Below are 17,479 nucleotides of genomic sequence, written 5' to 3' on the forward strand. Positions count from 1 at the left end.
GTGAGCTATGACTGTACCACAGCACTCCAGCCTGGGCAAAAAAGTGAGACTTTGTGTCTTTTTTTTTTGAGACGGAGTCTCGCTCTGTCGCCCAGGCTGGAGTGCAGTGGCCGGATCTCTGCTCACTGCAAGCTCCACCTCCCGGGTTTACGCCATTCTCCTGCCTCAGCCTCCCGAGTAGCTGGAACTACAGGCGCCACCACCTCGCCCGGCTAGTTTTTTGTATTTTTAGTAGAGACGGGGTTTCACCGTGTTAGCCAGGATGGTCTCGATCTCCTGACCTCGTGATCCACCCGTCTCGGCCTCCCAAAGTGCTGGGATTACAGGCTTGAGCCACCACGCCCGGCCGTGTCTGTTTTTTTTTTAAGTTCATGTTGGAGATGCACACAGAAGTATTTATGGGTAAAATGCATGACACCTTGAATATATGTTAAAATATTCTGTCAAAAAATGTGGAAGAGTTAGATTAGATGACACAACATTAATATTAATAAATATTAATAAAATGGTTACAGCTGAATGATAGCTGGGGGAGTTCATAACACTGTTGTTTCTACTTTTGTGCACACTTTAAAAATAATAAACAACGAAAAACAGAAATGCTAAAAACACCTCACAGCTCCTCGTGCTTCCCCACTCCTCCCCAGCAACCATGTCTCTGTGGTGGTTTTTTTTCCCTGGGAACGTCAGAAGGGTTGGGATCTGGGCTGGACCATCTGTGTGTTCCCAGGACATAGTTAGCTGCTCAGTAAATGTGGCTTTGCTAAAAAGTTGAGTAGGTGTCTCAAGAAGGGGGGTCCCTCCAGGCCACCGTTACCAAGAGTCCCCAATTTGAGTCATCTCTGTTCTTATGGTGGGAGCTGTCCAACCAGGGCAGGGCAGGGTGGCGCGGGCTCGGGGGCATGGCACCTCACCTGGGCAGATCTGATCCCAGGAAAGCTTCTGTCAGAGGGCCAGTGTGCCTCCTCTCGGCTCTGTCCTCCTGTCCACGGGCTTTCTCCTCTCAGGTTGCTACACTCTCACTTTTCCTCCCTATTGAACCTTCTCAGGAAAGGACAGGGAAGCTATGACGGAGCCATGCCCCCACAGGCTTCTGCCTTTCAGTAAGGGACAAGGCCTGTGAGAAGGTGATGGGCTTAAATGGTGGCATCCTAGACTCTAATCAGCCGTCAGAGAAGTTTGGGAAGTGAGAGTGCTCCAGGTTCCTGAAATTATGTCCTATTCACAACCAGACATGCCAGGTACACATGGTGTCCTTCCCGAATGAAGAATCGGGATGCGTGCGCTGAGATGAATGACTGGAGGCAAGAACAACGACGTCACTCCCATGTTCTCCAGGGATCATGGGTCGGGAGCGGTACAGACAGAAAGGCCACACTTCATCCCTCAGCACAATACTTCAGCCTGCTTCCTGCTCCACTGGAGCCCCCAAAGGCTGCAGCCAGAACGAATGCCTGCCTCCCACAGCCCAGCCGTGCCCTCTGCTCCCTTCCTGCAGGGCGTGATGGGTGCCCCACTACCAGGCTAGCAGCGGTACCCTCTTAGCTCAAGAGACCTTGAGGATACAACCCCAATCCACAAAGGCAATCCCAGGTAAAACGGGGCATCCTCAGCATCCTCAGGGCTTGTCTTCAGTGCTTCCAGCCTGGTCATTTAGTGCCTTCCCCATTCCCACACCTGGGGACATCACTCTGTCTCCCCCAGCATCCAGCCTGACCATTCAGTGCCTTCCCTATTCCCACACCTGGGGACATCACTCTGTCTTCCCCAGCTTCCAGCCTGGCCATTCAGTGCCTTCCCCATTCCCACACCTGGGGACATCATTCTGTCTTCCCCAGCATCCAACTCTACCCTCGGAGATAGTTGGAACTCATGCAGATTCATGTGTAAATGGCGACTAAGGCTTCCTATATGGCTTCTCTCAAAGCTACTTGCATTCCATAAGGGACAAGGCCCTGAGCAGGAGGAAGCTCCCAGTGCTATCACAATCCCCCTGTTGGAGGGGTCTTCAAGGTGCTCTAAACCACACCAAGTGTATTCCTCATCTACTGCTGTGCAACACATTACCACAAATCCAGCCACTTAAAGCAGCACCCCTGTGAATCCAGTCTGGGCACGGCTCATCTGGGTTATCTGCTCAGGATCTCACCAGGCTGAAACCAAGATAGCACTCACGGCTGCAATATCATCTAAGGTGTGGGGTCCTCCTTTGAGCTCACTCTTGTTGGCACAGTTCAGCTCCTGTAATCACAGGACTTTGGCCCTCAGTCACCAGAGGTTGCCGGCCATCCCCCGGCATGTGGCCCTCTGCATAACCTGATAGCTCAGTCCTTCAAGGCCAACAGGACAGTGTCTGTCTGGGGCTTCTGCTTCATTTATAGGGTGGACCTGACTAGTTCAGACCCACCCTGGATGATGTTTCTTTTTATTAATTCAAAAGCAACCAGATGGTAACCTAATCATCAGAGTGATGTCCCATCACATTCACTCATCCTGCCCATACTCAAGGGAAGGGGATTACATAGGATGTGTACACTGGCGTGAAGGGGACTTGAGGGCCATCTTAGAAGGGAAGGGGATTACATAGGATGTGTACACTGGCGTGAAGGGGACTTGAGGGCCATCTTAGAAGGGAAGGGGATTACATAGGATGTGTACACTGGCGTGAAGGGGACTTGAGGGCCATCTTAGAATTCTGCCCACGGTGTGAACTGGACAGCTGCCCACTTGATCTTTACTAGGTATGACCTCATGCACCCATAAGAGACACAGACACTTGCCTCTGAGGCATTCTGTTCCTGCTCCTGCAGAAATAATGTAGCCTGGCTCATTCTCCCTGCTGAACTTGGACACACTTCCTGAGGCCTGGAATAGGGACTTGGCTTTGGCTCAGGCAGGAAAGTCCTTCTCCAGGGGAAACGTAGAGAGGAAGGGGCCTGAGCACTAAACTGGCTCCTTTACTCTCAATTTCTGTCAACCTTACTCAAGCACCATGAGAAACCGACAGATTTCCCATTTCTTTTTTTTTTTTGAGATGGAGTCCTGCTCTGTTACCCAGGCTAGAGTGCAGTGGCACGATCTCGGCTCACCATAACCTCCGCCTCCTAGGTTCAAGCGATTCTCCTGCCTCAGCCTCCAGAGTAGCTGAGATTACAGGTGTGTGCCACTGTACCTGGCTAACTTTTGTATTTTTTTTTAGTAGAGGCAGGGTTTTGCCATGTTGGCCAGGCTGGTCTTGAACTCCTGGCGCCTGGGTGATCCGCCTGCCTCGGCCTCCCAAAGTGCTGGGATTACAGGTGTGAGCCGCTGCACCCGGCCAGATTTCACATTTCTTTCCCATCTGGCCTATTTGTACTTCTAGGGAAACCCCAGGCCCAAGAACATTCTTCTGCAGCACGAGATGCTATTGGCAACACAGGGAAGGTATGAAATCCATTGCTCGAGATGCTCCCAAAATGGTGATGGGGTCCAGGCCCTTGGCATGGTGTCACCCTGCTTGGAGGCAGAAGACTGGCTGGCATAACCCTAGGAGACTCCGTCTACTACTGGGCAATGTCGATGCTTCACCCAAGCAGGAAAGAAAACCAGATTTTACATTCTTGAATCTGTCCCATCACATCCTCCACTAGACATCAAGCCCCCCGAGGGCCGATTTTGCCCTCCATGGTCACTGCTGTCTCCTCCAACGCTTGGACAGTACCCAGCACATAGTAGGTCTTCAACGAGTATGTATTGGACAAATTAATTCCAAAGTTATATTTGTGACTCTCAAAAACCTTCCTAACCTGACCCACAGCAGATGCTCTCCCCCTCCTGCCTCCTTTGTGTGTTCAGCTCACCCCACAGGTGCTCCTTTTACTCCTATTTCCTTCTTTCTATCTGCAGCTTTGCACCTGGCCACAGATCCTTCCAGATCTCCCCAGGCTACAGCGTAACTCTGCTGACTCCACTGCCTCCGGGGCACTAGCCCGTTCCCTTTATTCCTATTTTCCACTGAACCTCTAGGAACACTAGCCTCTGCCTCACTCCAGGAGCAAACGCCAGATACTGACCCAACCCTGCCCTGAGCCCTGTGCGCTGGCTCCTGCTGCCTCCCGTCTCAGTCAAGGGCGAGAGATGTTAAACTCATCCACGGCCCATCAGCAGGGAAGAGGCAGATCTGGGCTTGTCACTCAGCCCAAGGGCCTCCTCAGCCTCCCTCCCTGCTCCTTTCTGCAGCTCTCCCAGTGCTTATTACTCAGTCTATCCGGGTTGTCCTGTCTCCCTACAACCTCTTAATCCTGTATTCTGGCCACAAAACTCCTACGTGCGCTGGTTACGAGTCACATGGGTGCCACTGCCAGTCTCCACACACATTTTAATTCTCCCCATACACTCTGGACATCGTCCATAGCTTCTGCGTTGGACATTATCAGAGGAACCCGTGACAGGTGATAATTAACAATGAATTAAGAGGGGAGCTGTGTCAGGCAGAGCCTTCCAGGTCACTCTAAACAGGCTCCCCAGGTTGACACCTTCTCAGCCCTGTCTGCCTTCCCTCTGAGGACCCAGTGCATTCTCTTAACTTCACTCTACTTTGATGGGCCGGTGAGCAAGTGGCAAATAAGGGGAATGGCCGGCCCCAGATCCCTGCTGATTGGCCTTGGATGAATTTAACGTCTTTGACTCTCAGTTTTCATATCTATTAAGTGGGGCTTATCTTGCTGACCCTGTATCTTCTCGTGAGGATTAAATTATTTCATGTAGCACCCAGCACAGAGCAGGAGCTTACTAAGTGGTAACTGCTTAATGGTGACAGTGATAATGATGGGAATGACTCTCAAGTCTCCATTCCTAGCCTTGATCCTAGACCCACATTTCCAACAGCTTGTGGATCCTCTGTCCATCTAGACTGTTTTCCCTACCTCACCCAAACCAGCTCTTCTTGACTTCCTTATTGGCCTGACAAGCACCCAGCCTGGGAAACTCACTTTGTCTTGGGGTTTTTGTTGGTCCTGTCCACTGTGTTTGTCAGCCTGCTGTAGCTCCTGGGCCCCCCACCCTAGACCTTTGGCAATCACCCATGATCTTCCTTCCAGAATGTCACCACATAGGGCTCTCTGTCTTCCCACTTGGACGATGCCCGCAGCATCCTTACTATCTGTGTCCTTCTTACTCCCACCATCACCTCACACTGCAGAACCAGACCCAAGCTCTCAGACAGCAGGCGTCAACACAGGCTTTTCTTTGTTTGAGAACCATTTCCCCAAACGGATGCAAACGCTTCTTCCTGGTTTTCCAGCCCTAACAATCTGGCAGGGCCACAAAGTCCACAGTGCTCAGCAGCTCCTGCCTGCTCTCCCCGACTGCCCCCACGAGTCTTGGGCACTCATTTGCGTTCTCTCCCAGCCTGCAATGCTCTCCCCAACCTCAACTCCCAGCCTCCCCTTTCGTCCAGGTAGAAATGTCCTCTTCTTCAAGACCTCTCTCAAATGTGCCTCCTCCATGCAGCCCTCTCAATGCCCGGAACAGACGGGGTCTCCCTGCCTCTGGCCTCAACTTCTCTTTGACACTCAGTCTTCAGCACTAATCTTTGTGGCATTTCTCCAACCCATCCTTCCCTCCCTTTCCCTCCCCCAGGCTCCAACAGAGCATAAGTTATTCACAACATCAAATATGTCTTAGTCATCCTGTCCAGCACCCAGCACCTTAACTGGCATGGAGCAACTGCTCCCTGAATAACACTGGAATTCAGTTCTGGGCTCACCATCATGTGTACTAACCCATTTAACAACCAACTCCCACTGATCCCCGACTTGGGCCTGCCACACCCCCAACCTGCACTGTCCCCTACACCTTCCTCCCCACCCTCAATGCTCAGTGCCACCCCCTGCTCAGAGCTCTCACCACAGACTGTCCATCACAGGCAAGACAGCTGTCTCTGCATCTCTTGTGCCCAGTGCTGTGCCAGACCTGTGGTTGAGGCTGTTTGCAGACATGAACTAAACTGAATTCTCTCCTGTGACCCCAGGGAAATCAAAATCCAGGCTCTTGTCCAGGCCTGGGCTTGGAACCCAGGACTCCATCCTTCCTCCCACCCCGGCATCCTGGCAGGACATGGGGACTCATTAATGGCCTAGGTCAGCTCCATCCACGACAGCCAAGCCCTCCCATCTACCCCAGTCCCATTCTGAACCAGGGCCAGGTCAGAGAGCAGAGAGAGGTGGGGCAGGGAAGGCGCCCCAGGGAAAGAGGGGTTTTAGCCCACTGGCCAGGGAGCAGCTCTGCTCACTTCTCTCTAAACCCCAGAAATCAGGAGGACTGATGGCCTCGCCTCCTCCCAAGAGAGCAATTTCTCAGCTTCTGACAGAAGCATCAGTGGCAGGGGCCGCGGGGGCCTCCGTCTCTCTAATGAGCCTCTCAGTGTTAATTAGAACAGGCTCCCTTTTTTCAGGTTGCTGCGGCAGCTGAGCCTGAAGAGGCCGCTGAAAGATGACGGCCAAGTCAGAGCGTGGGGAGGAAGAGCCGCTGGCTGGGGGCACAGTGCTGAGGAGCGCGGGCCCGGTGTGGGGTCTCCAAATGTGAGTGAGCGTTTGCTCCCATCCAAGACTTCCCAGTTGAGACCATGAAAGCACAGCCTGTTGAAAGCCTCCAGAACTTGGCCAGGTGAGCCCGGGTGTGAGGCTGAGGAGCAGACAGCCTGGGGGGCTGGCGCTTTGGGGGTGTTCGGAGAGGCCCACAGGAGCCTTGGGTCTGTGCTGGGCAGGGCTGTGGCCTTCTGCAAGGCAGGGGACTCATGCCTGCCCTGTGTGCCCTCCTTCCAGCCTGCTGTCTGGAATACAGCAAGTGCTTGACACGCAGGGCACTGAGGCCTGCCTGGGAGCAGGCAGCCAGGTGGGCATGGGGGACGCGCTATGGCTCAGCCAGTAGTGAGGTCACGAGACTCTCCAGTGGAGCTGTCCCGGGAGTGGCTCTGAAGCCCGGTTGGGCTGCCTGCCCTCCTCATGCTCCACAGACTGTGTGCCACTTCCACAGGGCCTGTTCCTCACTGTAATGCCAAGAGACGGTGGACGGTCCTGGCTCAAAACCACGGGCTGTGGAGTCCATGTCTTGGCTGCATTACTTCCTAGGGCTGTGTGCTTGGGCAAGTTCCTTAACATCACTCAGCCTTAATCTTCCCATTTCAGCAATGGGACAGTAATGGTGCCAACCTCACAGGGACACTGTGCAGACCCAGGGAGATAACACATGGCAACTGTTAGTTAGCCTGGGCCTGACACAGAGCTACAGCTCAGGCAGTACCACTGGTGCTGGGCCTGGGTCCGCCCACCACGGGCCTGGGTCCGCCCACCACTGGGCCTGGGTCCGCCCACCACGGGCCTGGGTCCGCCCACCACGGGCCTGGGTCCGCCCACCACTGGGTCTGGGTCCGCCCACCACGGGCCTGTGTCCGCCCACCACTGGGCTGTGGGCGCCTTGATGACTAGGCCTGTATCTTTTGCATCGTAGTGTCTTCAGGCCTAGCACAGGGCCTGGGACGGAGTGGCTGTGCGGTGCGGTTTCCCGAACTGAATGAACTGGGGAGAGGAACAACCCCTGGAGTGCCCCGTCCTCACCACTGTCCTCTGTAGGCTGGTGCCCCGGTGCCCTCTGTGCCCATGGTAGAAATCTCACCTTCAGCGTGGGAAGGGGCCAGGAGGCACTCTGGTACAACCCTTGGTTCACACATGAGGAAACCAAGGTGCAAAGAGGGAAAGTGACTCAGAAACAGCCACCACATCTCCCTGAAGAGGTGCCTCATAGTGAGGCTGGACCCTGAGGCTTGGGGTTGGGGGATCTGCGGGGAGGGGCTTCTCTCCAGCAGAACATGGCTTCTGTCCAGGACCTGGCTCGGGGAGCAGGGTCCAGATTCTACTGACCACAGCTCCACAGCCCTCTGGCGTGGACAGCCCAGAGGGCTCTGTAATTCAGATGGCCAAGCAGGGCTCCAGTCACTCTGCAACAGGATACAAACCCCCTCGAGGGCTTGGAGGAATTTCAGAATCACACCTGGGCCCTCTATGTCCTGGCCGCAGACACTTTCCTAAAGGGCTCCCCAAAGGAACCTGCATGCTCACTCCTTGGCCCGCCCTACGTTGTATCCCCCAGGACTGCGGGGGTGGGGTGAGAGGGTCGAAGGCAGAGGGAGCAGAGAAGAGCTGGCAGGAGGACCCGTCTTGCTGTGTGACTTGTGACAGGTGCTGGGGGAAGGGCCAGGAAGCTGGAGGGCTGGCCTCGTTTGGTCATTCACGTGCTTGTGCCTTCATTCCTATGTTCCTTCCCTGGTGAGCATTTCCTAGATGCCCAAGACTGTGCAAGGTGCAGGGCAGCAAAGGTGGGCAAAGACAGGCAGTTCCCAGGGCACAGCTCCAGGAGCACTGGCTCTTCCTGTGGGCTATGCAGCACCCTGGAGGTGTCCCGAGCACCACCTGCTCAACTCCACACAGCCCTGAGAACAACATGGTCCATGCAGTTAACCAGAACAGCTCCCACTCCCAGACAGCACAGAGGAGGCAACAGGCAATGGGTAAAAGCACGTGCCTCGGCTGCAACCTGAAGTATGAGCAGAAGTCTCCCAGGTGCAGCAGACGGGGTCAGGGACAGGCGAGGAGTATCGCCAGGAGAGGAAACAAAACCACACGAAAGCCCAGAGGTGAGGGTGGCTTGAGATTCGGGACAGCAAATAAGAATGGTTGGAAGCCCCGTGGGGCTGGGACTGTGGCAGGGAGCGGGGAGAGGCCTCCGTCCTGCACACCAGGAGAAGCCATCAGAGGCTCTCCCAGGGATCACCGCGGTCAGAGGTGCACTTTAGGAAGATGACTCAGCTGCATTGTGGAGGTGAGGTTGGAAGGAGCACAGCTCAAAGAAGGGGAAGCGCAGGAGGTCTCGCCAGGGGCGCAGGCAAGAGGAAGGATGGCCTGGCCTCCTGAGGCAGGGGCAGTGGGGAAGGCAAGAGAGGGTGGGATTCCAGAACTGTTAAGAGGCAGAGTCAGTGGGGCTTGGGGCTAGAGCAGAGGTGAAGGAGGGAGAAGAGTGAAGGAAAACACTCCTGGGAATCTGGACTGGCTGACACTGGAGGTTTGGCGGGTCGGCGGGCTGGGGAGCTAAGAGTGTCCAGCACTCCTCCCAGGCCATGGACCACAGGATTCAGGGTGGCTGGCGGAATCACTGGGTTGGGATACCAAGTCCTAGGTCTCAAAGAGACCTAAGGCAGTCAGTTCCGGGCCCCAGGCTGTATACCCATCCCCCTTTAGGTTACTTAGTGACCATTTCCCCTTTCTCATCCTTCCAGCAGCTTCTTCGCCAGGCACTGCATTAAGCACTGAGAATATAATGAGGACCAAATCATGCACCTGCCTTCAGGAGGGGGTCAAGCAAACAGGAAATGCTGACACAGGGCTGAAGGGCTGTGACAGGGGACACCGGGGTACTGTGGGATCACTGAGAGGGGCACCCAGTGCAGGCCTGGGAGGCAGGGAAAGCTGCCTGAGAGGAGGAAGAGGTACCTAAAGCAAGTCCTAAAGCAAGAGAAGGCTAAGTGCAGGGGTGTGGAGGGGAGTGGAAGCTTCAGAGATTGAGGCCAAGGGAAGAGCCTGTGAAGTCCCCAGAGACAGGAGGCAGCTGAGGCCAGGGAAGTCAAGCAACTTGCTCAAGGCCATACAGCTCATGGCAGAAGACAGAGGAGTAGAGTTCAGTCTCCTATAAATGTGTGCCATGTTTCCAGGAAACTTGCTCTAGCGTCCTCGGCCCCCTTCCCCCAACCCCCAGCCTACACTTGGTCTAAAGGGATACACAGGTCAGGGGAACCAAGCTATTCTCCCAGGCTGGACTCATTCAGCGGAGGGCCCTGTTGCACCCACTGCCACTCCTCACCTCACCTGACTCAATCTGGCCAACGTGCAGAAGCCATCTATTAGAATTATGCCCCCATAGAGAAAGCCCACAGTACAGACCAGAATCCCGCACCAACCCCCATACTGCACCCAGTCAGTCAAAACCAAACTAACTCACCTGCCCAAACCAATGCACACGTTTTATCTGGTGTTATTGACCGGATACTCCTTAAGTGGAGCTGTCATTTCTTTTGGGGGCAGGTACAAGCATTATTTTTTTGTTTCTTGGTACCCCATTCCCTTGTTGATTTGCAGAGCATCGTTATTTTTAAAAAATGCTCACCCAGCCCAGGTGCGGTGGCTCATGCCTGTAATCCCAGCACTTTGGGAGGCCGAGGCGGGTGGATCACCTGAGGTCAGGAGTTCGAGACCAGCCTGACCAACATGGAGAGACTCTGTCTCTACTAAAAATGCAAAACTAGCTGGGTGTGGAGGCGGGCGCCTGTAATCCCAGCTACTCGGGAGGCTGAGGCAGGAGAATTGCTTGAACACAGGAGGGGGAGATTGCGGTGAGCCGAGATTGCGCCATTGCACTCACTCCAGCCTGGGCAACAAGAGCAAAACTCTGTCTCAAAACAACAACAACAACAAAACACAAACAAACAAAAAAACAAAACAAAACAAAAAACTCACGCAGTGAGCTCTTACTGTGTCCAGCACACTCTGCTGGATGCTGGGGAGGTATCAAAATGGATAAGAGATGGTCTCTGACCTCAAGAAGCAGAGGACCCCTCATCTGGCCAAGTGGCCCCCAGATCACACTATACGTCGCAGGTGGATGGTTACCCAGCGCCGCCTGGGCACTCCCAGAGACACAGAGCTCCCTACCTCACAGGCAGGGCATTCCATACTTTTAACAGTTTATTTGTTAATTAAGTTAAAATCACTCCCTCCGATAGCCTTCATATACTGTATCTAAAACTTGTTTTCCTGTCTGCGATCTCTCCACATAACCCCAGCCCATCCTCCCGCTCTTCAGGAACCTCAGGGTTCTTGTTTCCTCCCTTAAATGCAGCCTCCAGCTCCAAGCGTGGATCTCGAGGGTCCTGACCATCACCATCAGCGGCGCGGGGCTGCCGCGGGTGCAGCACTCCCTTCTGCCGGGCAGTGCGGGCCTCCCGTGAAGTGTGAAATGGGCCCTTCCTGCTCCGGCACCTGCTTCCCCTGCTCCTGACTGAGCTTCCAGGCACCTGAAACCCTAAGGCCAGTCTCTCAGGCTGGATGGAGCCTGAACGTCTTATACTAGTGTGGTGGGCTTTCCGAAGCTAGGAGCAGAATTTTAGGTTTTTCCACATTTCATCTGACTTTTTAATTTTTCATTAAAACCATCCTTCTGTCCTGATGAGACGTTTTTTGTTTTGTTTTGTTTTTCTGAGACAGAGTCTCGCTCTGTCACCAGGCTGGAGTGCTGTGGTGCAATCTCAGCTCACTGCAACCTCCTCCTCCCAGATTCAAGCAATTCTCCCGCCTCAACCTCCTGAGTAGCTGGGATTACAGGCGCCCTCCACCATGCCTGGCTAATTTTTATATTTTTAGTAGAGACGGGGTTTCACCATGTTGGTCAGGCTGGTCTCAAACTCCTGACCTCGTGATCACCCCGCCTCGGCCTCCCAAAGTGCTGGGATTACAGGTGTGAGCCACTGCGCCCAGCCCCTGATGAGGTTTTTACAAAGTCTGTGATGCTATCCCCAAGGTATCAGCTGTTCTCTTTCAGCCTTTTATGTCATCAGTAGCCAGGTGAATGTAACTTGTGTGCCTCAATTTGCTGCCTTGTCTAATGGTCGACCTGGACGGCGCTTCCACTTAACTCCCTGGGATTTTTTTTGATGGGCATTTTTTGGATAATTTGGTTTGAGAACAATCCCGCTTACTACATTGTTAGTAATTCACACATTCCCAGCATGTGCACATAGGTATCTTGGGGGATTTGGTCAAACCCTTTACTGATGTGCTGCCTACAGCTGGCCTGAGCCAGGACATGTTTGGCATCAATGCCAAGAGAGGAAGCAGGTTAGTTTGGCTTGACTCAGTGGAGACTAAGCTTCCTTTCTGAAGGTACCTTGCCTATTGGGTTGAAGAACTGTTCTTTAGAACCTTCACATTTTAGGGCAGAAGGGACCTTGGAAATGATTCAAAGTTAATTCCAATTTTTGCAGATGACAAAATCAATGCCCGGAGGGCTTAACTGGCACTCCCAAAGCCACTGGGTTCATCAGGAGGAAGAGCAAGGATTGGATCCCACGTCTACATCTCCAAGTTCAAAGCCCTTTCTTTAACAGTATCATGCCATCACACCTTTCTCGAAGTGCACACACACACACACACACACACACACACACCCCTTCCATTAAGACTCTTGCCTGACAAGACAAACTGAGGCATTATCTTTTTTGGGAGTTCAATGGGGGCCCCACAATTGGCCACTTTCTCTTCCTGAATGGAAGATGGAGGCCCAGGTCCCTCCATGGAATTTGTTCTCCAATAGGAGAGCTTTGGACTCCCCCAGTCTGGATGGATCTTGGGAATCCTGTCTGCTTCCAGGAGACCTTCGTCTTTGTGCCTCGTTTGTGCCTGTGGGTGCCTATCATCGACTCCCTTGGTGGGCATAGAAACTGGACTACGGCCTCTAAGCAGCAGGTGGAGGTGGGGACTTCCCCAGAGAACAATAGGCTCCTTGCCTAGTGGTCTGTGGGGCAGTGGAGGCTTGCTGAGCACTGTACAAGGAGCAGAGCCCCTGGACATGCTGCCCAAGGGCTTAGCATTGCGAGGGTATGAGCCCTGCCATGGTAGAAGGCAGAGGCCTGTGGCTGGTCCAGGGAAGGGCAAACTAGGTCGTTCAATGCAGGAGAACTGTGGCAAAAGAGATGTGCCTGTAGCAAAGGGGGCCCAGCGGGGATATCCCTGGTACCCTCGACAGCCCCCAAAGACAGGGCCCCTTCACCACCCTCCCCGCCCCCCTAGGAGGCCCTGGGTACCTGTTTATTCTTTAGGTCAAGGGAGAGTTCGTAATCGGAGGCGGCAGGGGTGTGGGAGCACAGCGCGGTCGCCAGGGCAGGCTGCTGCCGGCCGGGGGAGGCCATGTGCTGGGGGCCAGCCCTTGGGGAGGCAGCCCCTGCCCCCGGCCGCTCCTCCTCCTCCTGCAGCTCCTGGGCTTGAGCCTTCGGGGCATGGGCACTGGGTCTGCCGGCTGCCACCGCCGCCGCTGCCACCACGGAGTCCTCCATGCCCCCACTGGCCTGGGCGCAGGAGCCATCACTGTGAACAAAAGGCAACGGTGCTCGGTTGGGGGAGAGGGGGACAGGGTGCATGTGGATGTGGGGGTCGGGGAAGAGAAGCCAGGCACTTGGCCTGGCCTTTCCTGTGGCGAGGACTGGAGGGGATGTCTTTCACAGTCTCGTCTAGGGAGGGGCTATGAGGGCAGGGACGAGCCCTGGGCAAGGAGAACCCGAACCTGGGGGGGCATCTCAGACAGAGGGAGGGGGCAGCTACGGCCAGGGCTCAGGAACCTCTGCTTAGAAGCAGTACAGCAGAGCAGTGCATCTGGGCTCTGCCTCTTATTAGCTGTGTGACCCTGAGCAGGTCACTCAGCCTCTTTGCACCTGTTTCTCCATCTATAAAATGCGCACAGTAACAGTACCTACCTCATAGGGATACTGGAAGGCTGAAGTTACTTACAACTCTTGAAGCTGTGCCTGGCGCATGGTGACTGCTACACGTGTTACCTATTGTAATTATCGGATCGGTGGCCTGGCTCCTTGGGCACAGGCTCAGGTGGCTGTGGAAGCTGATCCACACTAAGCCAGCTCATCTTCAGACTGACCAAACGAGTCTGGAGGAGGGAAGGTGACTGGCCTGGCTTGGGCATAAGCCTTTCCAGGGGGGTGGGCTCCAGGTGTGGGGACTGGGGCTTCCTGCCCTGCTGGGTTTAGAAAACCCCTGCTCCTCCCTGACCCCTCCTCTGTTCCTCTGGAGCCACAGCAGGCTGAGCCCCGGCTGCAGCCCTCCTGCCTACTCCAAGAAGACACCTTGCTGCCTGGAGCAGACATGGTCCAGCCTGCTGTGTAGAGTTGATTCTCTCAGGCTGCTTCCTTCCCCACTAGCCTCCAAGTTCTGCCCCTCCCTGAGGCCCAGTGCTAAGCCACCGCCTCTATGAGGCCTTCCTGGATGACTGCAACTTTCATTGCTCTGTCCCCTGGAACACTAGGAGCTGTCCTTAGAGAGTCACTGTCTATTTCCCAGAGGAGGAGAGTCATCGTGGTTAACAACATGGGCTCAAATCCAAGCTCTACCACTGTGTGGCTTTGGGCAACTGGCTCTTCCTCTGAGTCCTGGTACCCTTGTGTGTATCACGGAGGTCCGTTCCTACCTTAGGGGGTTACAGTGAGGAGGAAAGGAGGCAGCAGAGGTCAGGTGCTTAGCATAGAGTATGTGCTCAGTAAATAAACTCTTTTTCTTGTTATTGTTTTTGAGATGGAGTTTCGCTCTTGTTGCCCAAGCTGGAGTGCAATGGTGAGATCTTGGCTCACCGCAACCTCCTCCTCCTGGATTCAAGAGATTCTCCTGCCTCTGCCTCCCGAGTAGCTGGGATTACAGGCATGCACCACCATGCCCAGCTAATTTTTTTGTATTTTTAGCAGAGACAAGGTTTCACTATGTTGGCCAGGTTGGTCTCGAACTCCTGACCTCAGGTGATCCACCCACCTCGGCCTCCCAAAGTGCTAGGATTACAGGCGTGAGCCACTGTGCCTGGCCCAGTAAATAAACTCTTATTTCCCCACCTATCCCTTCCCAGAAGCCAGGGCCTATGTGTTATTTGATTCTGTCCCCCAGCCGCTTCATGCTGGGCAAATGCTGAGTGCTTAGGCAACACTTGTTGTTGATGGTGAATTGAGAAGAACCCAGGGGATGGACTCTACAGTGGACAGTGACAGGAAGTCAGGACTGGAAGGGACCTCAAGGTCATCTAATGCAGCCTCCCACCCTCCCCATGTTTACAAATGAGGAACAGGGGCCCAGGGTGGTGGGTGGCCCTGGTGCAGGAGAGCTGCAGCCTATGGACTTAAGTCTTCCAAGACTTTGCCACCATGAAAGATGAGCCCAATCACACCAGAGGAGGGACCTCTTCCTGCGGCTTCCACTGGACCTTGGGGTGCAGAGAGGTGTTCCTCTTGGTGCTTCCTCCCAGCCAAGGCTGGGGTGGAGAATCTCCCTTCTCTCAATCTCCATCTGTCCTCCCAGCACTCCCCTGCACCTCTGACAGATAAAGGAGTGCTCGCTGGCTGGCCCTGGCCATGGGAAATCTTCATTGCTGCTGCCTATTTCTATGTCCACCATTTCTTCTGTGGCCAGCAATCAAGCTGCATGGCTCAGTGTAGCTCCAGACAGCTTTTTCAAAAGTATTATTTACTTATTTTTGAGCCAGGGTCTCACTCTGTCACACAGGCTAGACTGCAGTGGCTCAATCACAGCTCACTGCAGCCTCAACCTCCTGGGCTCAGGCGATCCTCCCACCTCAGCCTACTGAGGACCTGGGACTACAGACACCACCATACCGGGCTAATTTTTAAAATTTTTTTGTAGAGACAGGGTCCCGCTATGTTACCCAGTCTAGTTTTGAACTCTTGGGCTCAAATGATTGTCCCATCTCAACCTCCCAAAGTGCTGGGATTGCAGGCATGAGCCAGCGTGCCCAACCTCTAGACATCTTTGATATGTTTTTCACTAGTGTTACTGGGAAGTTCTTTCTAAGCTCTAACTTCAATCCCTCTTGCTATATCACCTGCCATCTCTTCCCCAGAGCACGTGGAAAGAGCCCCTTCCCACCACAGCACAGCCTTGTCCGGGGCCGGCAGGGCAGCGTACAGGTTTACTCATCTTTCCTCCAGATTGTCCTTGGCACTGATGCCCAGGATCTCTCTACCCTAAAGGGTTTTCAAGACTCTTTAGGGAACTGGTGGCTACTCAAGGGTCTAGACACCTTTAATACCAGCCCTTTGGTATTTCTTTGATTGCTGGAATGTGCTTGGCAAGAGGTGCTGGGGTGCCGACGTCCCCTGATGGCAGCACTTGGCCAATGACAATGGGGTTGCTGCATAAATATTCCAGTTTCCCTGTCCCTTGCACAGGACAACTCTAAGGCACACCCTATACCATCTGCCTAAGTCCTCAGTGGGATCGAGCCCCAGTGGCCCAAAGCAGTAACTTGATCATTAATGAACCCTGCCATGGCTTCATTCTCTGCTGCGTTTCATTCCCCCACTCCTCTACAGCCCTTTCCTGGGGTCACCTTGTCCCAAATACACTACTTGTGTTAAAACAAATTTTAAAAATTAGCCTTGTAGTGGGCCTTTGTTCACGGGCCACCCCCTCACACACACACTCTCTCACGTACACTCATGTACACACACACACTCACGCACACACAATGCCTCCAACTAGCTCTGTGGCTTTGGGCAATTTATGTTTTCCTGCTGGGCCAGTTTCCTCATCTGTCCCACGGAGGGAGCTGGCTCTTCTCTAGGGGCCCTCCCTGCTTGGACGCTCTAGGAACTTGAATCCCAGTGCAGACGCCGGCCCACCAAGGCCCTCTGGCCCCAAGGTTCCAGGCTCTCTGGCTGGTGCACCCAGCTCCACCTTGTCCATCTCTGTGCTCGGGGACCTGAGAGACTGGGGCCCTCTCAGGTACATGATGAAAAAGTGTTGGAAAGGGAACCCCTATCCTTGCCTTCCTTCCACAGACTTACCTATAAGACCATGTGGTGGAAGGGGGCCACAAAACCCCTGGACTGTCCTCAATGCGACAATGTTGAAGATTACACAGTGGAGGGCAAAGAACATACGTGGCTTTGGTGTCAGGGAGACCTGGGTTAGAATCCTGGCTCTGCTATTACTGTGTGTCTTGGGCAAGTTATTCAACCTCTTTGTGGCTCTATCTCCTCATCTGTAAAATGGACACCCTAATAACAACGTTTCAAGGTTGCTGTCAGGAAAAAAATAAAGCATACGCAGCACCTAGGACAGCACCTGGAACACAGTAGTCCTTAATACAGGGTGACGGCGATGGTGGCTGTTTTCTGAGCCAGGATCACATGGCATGGAGTCCCAAAGGAACCCCCAGAAAAATAACATGAAGAATTCTGTAGGGGGGTGGTGTTCTCAACATTTAGCCCCCTTGGCAACCTTCACGGAACTGAAAATGTAGGGTTTTTCCACTACTCCCCATGGCCTTCCCCAGCCTTCCAGATGGACAGGCTTTCTGGAGGCTTCCTCCCACCCCGTTCCAGCCACTGGAGCAGCAAACAGCGAAAGGGCCATGACCTTGGGTGTCACCAACACATGGGACCCACGGTGTGGGGATTCCTGGGTGGCCATTTGTTGGTCTGGATCTGAGCTTTGGCGCTTTTCTGGGGCACAGCAGAGGCCTGAGTCCTTATACCCTCTCTTTGGTGGCTGAGCATCAAGAGCAGGTCCTCAGCCTCTGTTTTCCTCTTTGCACTCCATCTATAAAAGGCTGAGGAAGAGGTTGGAATCTTCACCTTGGGCTATTTAACTTGAAGGCCATCTACTTC

At 54.0% G+C, this 17,479-nt stretch overlaps 1 protein-coding gene across 10 annotated transcripts in view; it reads right to left on the reverse strand.

Moving 5' to 3' along the window:
* The window catches only part of IQSEC3 (IQ motif and Sec7 domain ArfGEF 3), a 112,799-nt gene that overhangs the window by 41,654 nt on the left and 53,666 nt on the right, over positions 1-17,479 (reverse strand). For all 10 annotated transcript variants that reach the window (XR_004440118.1, XM_033223350.1, XM_033223349.1 and 7 more), the window contains exon 3: positions 12,887-13,166. Coding sequence is in view for 9 of the 10 variants with exons in the window: in XM_033223350.1 (XP_033079241.1) it covers positions 12,887-13,166 (280 nt within the window). In the remaining variant the exon portion in view is untranslated. The remainder of the gene's footprint in view (positions 1-12,886; positions 13,167-17,479) is intronic.

This window comes from Trachypithecus francoisi, unplaced genomic scaffold (assembly GCF_009764315.1).
Source record: "Trachypithecus francoisi isolate TF-2019V2 unplaced genomic scaffold, Tfra_2.0 Lachesis_group11, whole genome shotgun sequence".
In the NCBI taxonomy this organism is placed as follows: domain Eukaryota; kingdom Metazoa; phylum Chordata; class Mammalia; order Primates; family Cercopithecidae; genus Trachypithecus; species Trachypithecus francoisi.